This window comes from Parasteatoda tepidariorum, chromosome 2, assembly GCF_043381705.1.
Source record: "Parasteatoda tepidariorum isolate YZ-2023 chromosome 2, CAS_Ptep_4.0, whole genome shotgun sequence".
NCBI lineage: Eukaryota > Metazoa > Arthropoda > Arachnida > Araneae > Theridiidae > Parasteatoda > Parasteatoda tepidariorum.
Genome location: NC_092205.1, coordinates 47,899,155 through 47,910,831, shown reverse-complemented (window position 1 = coordinate 47,910,831; position 11,677 = coordinate 47,899,155). Strand labels below are relative to the sequence as shown.

The 11,677-nt window shown below is 31.6% G+C and overlaps 1 protein-coding gene across 1 annotated transcript in view; it reads left to right on the top strand.

The window, feature by feature from the left end:
• Positions 1 to 7,484: 7,484 nt before the first annotated feature.
• The window catches only part of LOC107437912 (trypsin-1-like), a 24,673-nt gene continuing 20,480 nt past the window's right edge, over positions 7,485 to 11,677 (top strand). The window contains exon 1 of the mRNA XM_016050051.3: positions 7,485 to 7,765. Coding sequence (XP_015905537.1) covers positions 7,690 to 7,765 — 76 coding nt within the window. The 5' untranslated portion in view covers positions 7,485 to 7,689. The remainder of the gene's footprint in view (positions 7,766 to 11,677) is intronic.

The following is an 11,677-nucleotide window of genomic DNA, read 5'->3' as shown; positions in this document are numbered from 1 at the left end:
ACTTTAAAAAAGAAGCAAAAATTGAGCAAATATTCTTACTAACTAGCACATAGTTAGAGAAATTGAATTTATTTTAATAATGTATTGTATGTGTTTTGGTTGAAGTGAAAAACCAGTTATAAGAATAATTACCAAACTTCATTAGACATCATTAGAATGAACCGATGGTTATGAATTTTATTTTTGGGTTTACGACTACTAATATTCAACTCCGTAGCCTTATAATTTTGAACCAATCCAGAAGACAAGGAAACTCCTGGCTCAGTACCCCCAGGGGTAACATTTGTTATGGGAACATGGAGGACTTTGTAACTCGACATATTTAAAGTGCATCAGTCACCTTTACTACCCGGGGAGTCTTCAGTCGGCGGAGATCGAAACCACGCCTTCTTGGGCATGGGTCCAGTGCCCTACCAAACAGGCTATTCCGGCCCTCATGGTTGTGAATTTTATGAACTTTTGAAACAGATTCACAGGGGGAAAAAAATTTTTCATTTTTAACGACAAGCACTGAACTCTCGTTCGTTGCCACGGAAGATGCCTTGCTCTTTAACGTAACCCAGTGGGGGGGGGGACCTGTGAACCTAACTCACAGAGCCAAGCAACATTACCCACGCCTCAGCTACCCGTTCATAGGGTGGGGCATATTCACACGTCACAGGGCAACCCTCAGAGAGAAGCATCCAAGCCCTAAGCGGAATTCGAACCCGTAACCGCTGACTTCGCAATCAAGTACAGTAACCGCTCGGCCACATGCTAGGCACTCAAAAAAGTAACATAAAACTTTATTGGAGCAGTCAATTGATGAAAGTAAAATGAAATGAATACTTTCAAATAAATTAGTCAAAATTATATCGAAACGAAATTTATTGTGAGCTTATGGCGCATTTTTAGAACTATCTTTAAGAGGACGGCATATCGCGAGACAAACTTTTCATCGCTTAAATAATTTGAAATTTAAAGTATAAAGAAGTGAGTTCAGTCAAACCTAGAGAAAACCATAAAGTTTCAGTTGCTGAAAAAGAAAATTTGAAAATATCAAAATGCAAACAAATTATTCAAAGAGAGCTTCGGTTACTGCGTAATTCTAAATTATCATCTTATAATTTACTTTCATCATTATATTTCGAAAATTTCTTTTCAGTATTTGAAACTTCACGAATTACTAGAGGTTTGTTTGAACTAGCTTCTCCTATTCTATAAATTTTAAATTATTAAAATAGTTGAGGGAGATTTTGCGATGAAAGATTTCTCCCGTCGTTTAGCGGTCCTCTTAACAAGGGATCATTTTCCCAAATGTGGAGTTGAAATTTTGAGACTAAACTTTAAAGAAATTGAGAGTATATTTTTCATTCTTTAATTAATATGCGTTCATTTGTGAAATTTAGAAAAAATTAAATTTTCTACGATATCCAAAATCTAAAAAATAATGTTTTTAACCAAGCTTAAACTCAAAACACTTAAATATAGGCACATGAATCACTTCTTAAAAGAAAGAAAAAATTTTGTAGCATTGGTCTCAACTGGCCCTTCCTTAATAGTTTTTTTTAACAAACTTAAAACCGATAAAATATTTTTTGGATTAAAAAGTTTTGTTTTTACCCAAGAAAAAGTAAAAAGATATTGGCATCGAAATCAAAACTTTAAGTAAATTTGAAGTGTGAAAAAAAAGTTCTTAATCTTTTGAGGGGACAATAGGAACCTATTATTATTCATATACTGATAATTTGAAAATTTTCTAAAAATATAAAATTAAGGAATTAAGTGGTATATAGTAGAATGTACTGATAATACTTCAGTGAAATTGAGAAAATTGACCATTAAAAGTACATAAAATAGTTGTTTACTAAAAATATTTTTCTATAGCAAACCTCCTTACTTAAAGACCTCTCCGAATTAAATAATGTCATATACAGTCGAGAAGAGCCTTTTCTAAAACATGGAAAATTAAGAATCTTCAAATTGTTGCTCTTACAATTAAATTATGCAATAATTATATTCTCATCAACTCACGGGTAACTTCCCCATTAATGTAATTCCTTTCCCTTACTGCTTTTATTAATGACATTTAATCACTTTTATAATGACTTTTGAATAAGTTTGCATTTATAAAGAAATAGAAACGCGACTTTATTTTTTGGATGATTTTTCCCTGCTCGCGAAAAGAAAATACTCACGGTCTTCGAAACGCTTTAACCGAAATATTTCAAATCATTTTGAAAAAGAATATTTTACAGCGATGAAAGTAAAAATGATGAATAGAATCCCTTTTGAAATGTTGCTAACATTTATCTCTTTTCATCGGAAACTTATAAACATCCTGCCTGAAAACATTCTGAACTTGAATTCTTTTAAAACGTTTATTTTTACTTTTTATATCAGAAACTAGTATGTATAAAATTGCTAAGAGTTTCACCAATTTATCATGATATAGTTTGTATTTATAAAAATATACTGTGTAATATAAATATATATATACAGAGAGAGAGAGCACATGAAACTGCATTAGTGAGGCATTAATAATCGAATTAAACAGAAACAATTAACCCTAGATTGCCCAAGGAAGTCATTTTGACTGCTTTCTAATTTCAATTAGAAAAACAATGATGTGCATAATGACACAATTTCTTAGAATTGTGTGACTTTTATAATTATTTTTATTGTAGATATTTACTAATAACTTATTATATAAATGAAAATAGTATCAAAAATATTGAAAATTAATTTTAAACAAATTTCTCTATACATTAGTTATTCTTTCTCAATGCAGTCATTTTGACTGCTTTTGGGCAATATAGGTATTTCAGTCTTTCTAGTGTTACTAAATGACAGTCCATAAGTGCACCTCTAATGCGATGTTAAAAACTCAACTAAACAGAAGCAGTTGATATATGAAAATCCTTTAGTGCAGCTCTAGTGCGACATAAATAATCGATTAAAGCAGAAACAATTAATACATGACAACCCATTAGTATAGCTCTAATGTGACGTTAACAAACAAATTAAACAGAATCAGTTGAATCAGTTTTTCAGAATCAGTTAATAATCGAATCAAACAGAAACAGTTAATACATGACAGTCCATAAGTATAGCTCTAATGCGATGATAAAAACCAAATTAAACAGAAGCAGTTGATATATGAAAGTCCTTTTGTGCAGCTCTAGTGCGGCATAAATAATCGATTCAAGCAGAAACAATTAACACATGACAACCCATTAGTATAGCTCTAATGTGACGTTAACAAACAAATTAAACAGAATCAGTTGAATCAGTTTTTCAGAATCAGTTAATGATCGAATCAAACAGAAACAGTTAATACATGACAGTCCATAAGTGCAGCTCTAATGCGATGATAAAAACCAAATTAAACAGAAGCAGTTGATATATGAAAGTCCTTTTGTGCAGCTCTAGTGCGGCATAAATAATCGATTCAAGCAGAAACAATTAACACATGACAACCCATTAGTATAGCTCTAATGTGACGTTAACAAACAAATTAAACAGAATCAGTTGAATCAGTTTTTCAGAATCAGTTAATAATCGAATCAAACAGAAGCAGTTAATACATGACAGTCCATAAGTGCAGCTCTAATGCGATGATAAAAACCAAATTAAACAGAAGCAGTTGATATATGAAAGTCTTTTTGTGCAGCTCTAGTGCGGCATAAATAATCGATTCAAGCAGAAACAATTAACACATGACAAGCCATTAGTATAGCTCTAATGTGACGTTAACAAACAAATTAAACAGAATCAGTTGAATCAGTTTTTCAGAATCAGTTAATAATCGAATGAAACAGAAACAGTTAATACATGACAGTCCATAAGTGTAGCTCTAATGCGATGATAAAAACCAAATTAAACAGAAGCAGTTGATTTATGAAGGTCCTTTAGTGCAGCTCTAGTGCGACATAAATAATCGATTCAAGCAGAAACAATTAATCCATGACAACCCATTAGTATAGCTCTAATGTGTCGTTAACAAACAAATTAAACTAAATCAGTTGAATCAGTTTTTCAGAATCAGTTAATAATCGAATCAAACAGAAAGAGTTAATACATGACAGTCCATTAGTGCAGCTCTATTGCAACGTTTACAATCAAATGAAACAGTAGCAGTAAATACATGAAAGAGATTAAACTTGTTTTAATTAAATTTCACTTTTAGGTACTTTTAGTTTTAAAAGATTCTAGTGTTAAATTAAATATGATTGTTATTAAACAAAGTCGAAAATTAAGCTTTCGATCTATTGCAAAATTTTATTTTCAAAAATTCTTTAATAATTAAGAAACTTGAAAACATTTGAAATATAGCGGATGAATTGAGCTGACTGTAAAAAAAGCTGCAAAATGCGATTCGAAATGCTCTTTTAATCAAAAATAATTTCTTTTTGCTAAAACCGTTTTTAAAAATAATATGGGAGCACATATAAAAATGGAATCTCTATCTCGAATGAAGAATGCATAACCCAAAATGCTTTACATTCTAAAGAAGAAGAAAAAAAACCTACCATGTTTCTTATCTGACATCAAATTTCAGAATGAACTGTAGTATTTCTGTAAAATCTAACATGTTTATTATAACCAGGAACACTTCCATGAAATACTTTTGCTGCAATACATACTTCATTTTAGAAGAGCATTTTTAGCAATGCAATTACAGTTTCATCTGCAAAATATTTTCAATATTATTAAATTTATATACTTGTTTTCGAAAACAGATATATGTTTTTCATATAAAAAATGTTAAATCTTTTTCCAATTCCTTTGAAATAAGAAATTCTTAAATAGAAAATCATATTTTCAATTCATTTTTCCATATTTTTACATGCTTACGTGCAAATCTTTTTCTGAATAAAATTGGAAAGAATCGCTTCACCTCTTTTCTCATATCCCTTCAAAATATTTCTGTTTGTTTTTACGGCCGGACTGTAATTTCAAAGATTTCATGATATATATTGCTCTGTATACACAAATTGAAATAAGATTCTTAGGGTTTTTTACTGAAATTAAAGACAAGAAATTTTTCCAAAAGCATCTATGCATCACTAAAACATAATTTACTTGTTGATATATATTTACTTTGATATATATTAACAGTTTACCCTTTTTGAGTAACCATGGGTCTCAAACCCTGTGACCCTAGTTGGGTCCCTGACCCTGAGACTTATGGGTCCTATTTCAACACACTCCCCCATTTCTTATAGACTTAAAAAGCTACATCTTGAGCCTTGTAATCCTTATAAAATAAATTTTATTTAAGAAAAACTAAAAAACATTTCCTTTCTATATTTTGTAATTAAATGGGTAATTAGATAACATTTACACTAACAGACAACCCACATTGGACTGATCGTACAGACACAATTTCCAGTAACACACCGAAGTCAAGTATCACTGACTGCGGTCATAGAGTAGGTGGGTGATCACTTTGATCAGCTTCCGTAGGGGCCGATGGTTCGCCGTATCGGTCCTCTTACCATAAAATGCTCGATTTTACCATGCAGATCGTCGGGGTACCAAAGCGGAGGAGCCATCCTCTATGCTGAGGATCAAAATTGTGATGGCATGTCTTCGGGAAATCCTCGGGGAGTTTTCCCATACCATCGTCAAGAGCCCATTGTGCAGCTCTAGTGCAATGTAAATAAAGCACTACAGCACTAATAGACACTAATGCTGAATGACACAATTTTTCCAAAAAAGAAGTCTCAAATTTTGACTATGTGCTCCTTACCAGATATAAAGAAAGACTAAAAAAGTTTAATTTTGATATTTTGAGAATGATATTACTTAACACTTAACACAGCACAATAATCAGACTAAGAATTTACTAATTAAAAAGTATCTAAAACTCCAAGGGAAGGTATTTTTTTTCTGATAAATATTGGTCCAATGACTCTGAGGATTATGAAAACTGTAGCTATCGTGTCGAGCTAATTGTGGAAGATTTTATGGTTTTCTTATCATTGTAATGCTCGTTTCTTGACTCAGGAGAATCTTCTCTTAATTACACTTGATTCTTGACTCAAGAAATTCTTTTCCTGATTACTCTTGATTCTTAAGTTAGATTCTTTTCCTCATTATACTCGATTCTTGACTCGGGAGTTTCTTGTCTACTAAGACAGATACAAAATTAAAAAATTGAGAGAATCTTTGACAACATACATTTATGGTCCTAAACACCGGATAGCAAAATAAAACAAATAAAATATATACCTTGTCCTTACTTCGTCATTAGGACTGAAATGGGAAAATTGCAAACACTACATAATAATAAAAATGAGAAAATGGTTTTAAAAATATGAAACCTTCAAAAGGAAGGCGAGTTTGTTCTAATGCTTGATCAAAGCTCCCTTGTCTCTTCAAAATCACAGTGCTACAGAGTCGAACAATGAAATAGCCAAAGGTCCAATATGTATCAACTATTCACCATCGGTAATGAAATTTTAAAAAATGACAAAATGTATTAAAAGATCTAATTAATCTTGCAAATTTGATTAAATTCAAAAGTAAACTTGCGATAACAACTAACTGCACACTGTAAAATATTTCGGATCAAGAGTTTTTAGGGGGACCGCAATGGGTCTAAAATCCTTTTGTTTGACTAACCGGGAGAGTGTTCTTGAAGTTAAATAGTCGGACGAATATATGCGTGATCCAATGGTTAGGACCGTGCGCAGTGTGTTATTCGTCGAGCACGGGCTGGCGCGGGTTCGAAGTACCTGCTAATTTAGGTGCATCATCAGTAAAATCAATTTTTACTGTAACATATTATTCCGTATTTTTTACAGTAATATTTATTCAATTAGAGTGATTCAGTGATTTCATGGTAGTTATTACTGTAAAAATTACGGTATAGCAAATTTTTTGTTCTGCAAGAGATTTCAGTAAAAATTAGTTTTACAGTTTAAGTACCGACATCTTAAGTGCCAATACGATTTACCGTAATTTTTTACAGCGTACGAAAACGACAATAGACATTTTATTTTAGTTCAATACAAAATAAATAACTAATCCTCATGAAATGAAAAAACGTGTTAAACTTGATTTGTGCCATCTACAGTGAGTCCCATATTACTTGATCTGTTTCCTAATTTCTATAATCATTGATTTTATCAAAAACCACAATCCATTGGCAGAAGTACTTAGTATGGCGTAGGCTAACTAGAAAAAAAAGAAACTTCTTGCAACATCCAAAGTGTTATTCACAAAACAATAATAATTCATCAAATAAACATAACCTGCTAATTTCATCATGGATTTGAAGCTAATGACCCTTAATTACCATTCAAAATATACTCCTTTCACTTCTTGGCAAGAAGATACTTCAACCTCAAGGTCAATAAACACTCCCTGGTGGTGACCTCGGCGGTCGACCGTGGACCCCGCCCGAGTAAAGAACGGTGACCCTGGCGACCGCATCCATATAATACAGAATAATAACAAAACTTTCACTGTTTTTGTTTTTTTCACTTTTCAATGTTGATAATTGAAAGTGAAATTGTGTTTTTAGGTCATGCCACCCTCACTTAATGTATGTTTGGCCCACATGATCTAAAGATTGTTTAAATAGCATCACTTTCTCTTAAACTTCTCTATTGTAATTGCAATCATCTATTGTTTTGATTAAATCGATTATTTTCCTCATTTGTTTTGATTATTGTAGTGGAAGAAAAAGAAAAAAAAAGAATGCGCGCACGCGTTCTGTTCTTCGACATCTTTGTAGTGTTAGTGGGCTTTGCAGAACAACAAACAAGTGTATCAAGTAAGACTATTTTATTAATTATTTTAATTAATAATTTAATTGCATTAATAAAAGTTTAAATTACATGAAATGTAATTTTAACTATTCTAACAATACAATTTGATTTAATTAAGTACAATAAATAATTTGGAAAATTAAGGTTGGTTGATATTAGTTTAAAATCTTAAACAATAAATCTGGAACTTAAAATTATAATTTTGTTAGAATTTAGAGAGTTTGTAAGAAAGTATTAATTAACATTTTGAAAATAACTTTTTTTTTCCTTAAGAACATGTGATTGTCTACTGAAAAGATTCAACATAACGTTAATTTCTTGAGAGTTTTGCAGTACGACAAAAAAATTATCAAATAAGACTTTAAAATATACTAATAAGATAATCCGATTAATAACAAACGGGAGTTGTAGCTAACATTTTCAAAAACTAAAATTTTTTTTTAAAATCTTTGAGTATAATATCAGAGCTTCAAATTTTAACTTTGTTGGAAATTGGAAAGTTTTCTAAACGTGTTAAGCTACATTTTGAAAACACTCAGCCTTTTGTTTTAAGAACATATACAGGTATGCCGCAAATATTGAACATTTATTTTTTGTGTACTTTTCAGAATGACTAACATGAGCATTAAGTAAGACTTCAAACTGCAGTAACTATGCAACCAGATGCATGGCGAGACATGGATTGTAGTAAACAATAATTTGAAAAATTAAATCTTTAAGACTAAATCTAGGACTTTAAATTTTATTTTATAAACGTCGTTAAACAGCCGACCGAATTTTCAGTTTACGGCTACAAATGTTTAACTATGTAGCCTTGTAGTTTTTAACCCAATTCAGAAGAAGAGGGAACTGCTGGATCAAGTATTGGGAGAAATTTGCTTTCGTGGAGGACTTTTTGATGTAACTCACCCGCATTTGCGTTGCATGGAGAGGAAAATCAAGAAGACCTCCCACGGTTACACTGTCAGCAAGGGGACTCTAACCCATGATCCGTCCAGCACTAAGGATATTTTACGTCAGCACTGTGGTCGGTGCGAGCCGGGTGAGGAATTCGAATTAACCTGCCTTCGCCGGGATTTGAACCCGGTTCACTTCACTGGGAGGCGAGCTCCCTATCTTCTGAGCCACCAAGGCTCTAGGACTTTAAATCGTAACTTTGTTGGAGCCTTGAGAGTTTACTTAAAGAACATGTAAAACAACATCTTTAAATTTACAATGGAACATATTATTGTCTGCTGTAAGTATTGAATCTTACAATAGTTGCTTGTTGCATTTAGAGAGCTGAAAGTATGTCAAATATAACTTTAAACTATAGTAACTAGAAATAGGATTCATGGGAATTCTAATTTTAAAAAATTTCAAATTAAACTTATAGTTACTTAAAAATCGTAATAACTTCATCAGAAACTCCAAATTATAAATTAGCTAGTAATCAGAGACTTTACTTAACACTACTAAGTAACATTTTAAAAATATTCAGTTTCTTTTTTTCTTTTCCTTATTTTTTGTTAGTACATATAAGTTTTTTGTAGTTATAGAAAAAGATATTAATTTCTTGTGCGTTTTGCATAACAACAAACAAGCATATCAAGAAGCACAAGCAATTCAAACTATCCCAACTGGAAAATCTTGTTGAGAACGAGAGTTGAAATTAAATTATTAATTTCAAAAGTTAAAATTATTGAAAATTGTAGCTAATAACTCTTAAAAATACACATCATAATTTTGGTGAAAGCTAAAAAATTTGCGTAACGTACGAAATTAAGTCCCAAATGTATCTTTAAAACTCTATATTTCAGTTTAACAACATGTATTTTATAATCATCTCTTTCGTAAATATTAAACATCAAAACTATTTGCAAGCCCCTAAATAAGGTGATTTCCAACAAAAAAGGAGTATAGCTTCCAGATTATTCAATACTCTCTTCAAGTAATTTTCTGAAATTCACTAAAATGTGACTTGCTGCAAAACAATCAACTGAAGAGCAATTACATACATATTTCTTTTCACACCGAATTGGGGCATAGGGCTTCTATTATAGCTTTCTACTATTTGCGGCCAGATATTTTGCCTCTCTCTGTATGTCTTTCCTCTTTTTTTCAATTCGTTTACAATAGTCCTGCGCCAAGTACTTTTAGGTCTTCCTCTTTTTGTGGTGTACTGAGGGTTTCAACAAAAACTTGCTTTACTTTAAACTTTTAAGGTTTGCGTAGAACATTGACCAATCCATTTCTGCTTAAAAAAAAATTTTATTTTCAAATCAATTAATTTCTGTTTTGCTTTTCTAAAGATTTCTGCATTACAAATTTTATGGAACCAATTGATACGCAAGATTCTTCCTTAACAGTTTTTAATGAGTACTTGAAGTTTTTTCACGTTATTTTCTATTGCAGTGACATATCTCAGATCCATATAGTAGGGTAGGACATATTTAACATTGGTATTGAAAATTCTAATTTTTGAAGAGCAATTATGCTCCTCAATCATTTGCCACATAGGGCACATTTATGGCAAGATCTTCAAATGAAACAGCACTCAATGATTCCTGATAGTTTGGAAGTTTATATAAATAAAATTATGGGGCCCATACACTTTATTTCAATGCCTACTCAAATTTTTAAATAGATATTTAAGGGAAAGTGGGGTCAGACCGAGTAGCTGGAGTTCGAAGACCTGTTGGAGTTAAGATTTTCTACCTAGAAACTGTCATATTTAATCAAGCTATTCAGTGTTTAGTAGTGTACGATATATTACTCCTGAAAATTCATAGGTGCACTACTTTTTTATAGATGATTTTCTACTTTTTTATAAATGATAATTTTCTTCTTCCTCCGCTGCACCGCAGCTTTTGTGAATCCAGTATAGATGAACATCAAAGGAGGATGGGGAGGCAAAACTTGGTAGTACTCACTCTTACCCCGAGAACAGATCGAATCGAATCTAAACAACAACAAAAATTATACTAAACTCTTACGATTGGACTAAGTCCATGCCGTTGGTTTGGGTACGAATCTATAGTAACCGTATAATATTATGTAATCAAAATAACTTTTGTGACTATATTCTCCAATGAATAGTATGGTAGGCCTTTCTTCTTGACTAGTAAAGTGATTCAGAGAGAGCAGAAAAAATCTTTACACAATTGAGGTACCCGCTCTCACCAAATTACCCGGTCACTAATTTACAATCTAGCTGCCTTTAATGTCTCGCACTCTTTTTTTTTTGAAGATTTTCCTCTTAGATGCAGTTAATCCCAATTATATAAGCTTATATTTATTTATTTATATTATATACATATATATATATATATATCGTATTGTATTTAACGTCAATATATATATATTTTATTTTTCAAAGAAATTTATCATAAAACAATCATTGCAAAATTTTAAACAATAGCTTCGTTTCATCTCCAAATGCGATACAGCTAATAAAAACAGTTTTGAAATCGAAACTACATAATGATTAATGATTATCAATTCATGACATATGTACTATATCAATATATGATGTATAATCATAACTTAGATACATATTTAAATAACACGTGCACATACCTTTGGTGCTTGAAAAAGACTGGGTACTTTTTCCCCATCTTTTATTGTTTCTCTTCGTTGTTTCACATACCCGGTATTGCATCCTGTAGAAAAACACACTCTTGGCATTTTAAAATTGTGAATTTTATTTCAAAATTTAATTAATACATAAAATATATAGTAACACAGCGACTATTCAACTGTAACGCATGGAAAAAATGTATGGAATGCACTTTTTTTTATCCCTGAAGAAAAGTAATCAGCGCCACTTTTTGAGCAACAAACCGGTTTATAAATGGCCAGCTGCTTTTCATTTTTCCGGAGGGGAAAGTAAACTGTCCTTATTGTAGTCCCTGCTCTGAGGGTACTGATCTAGGAGT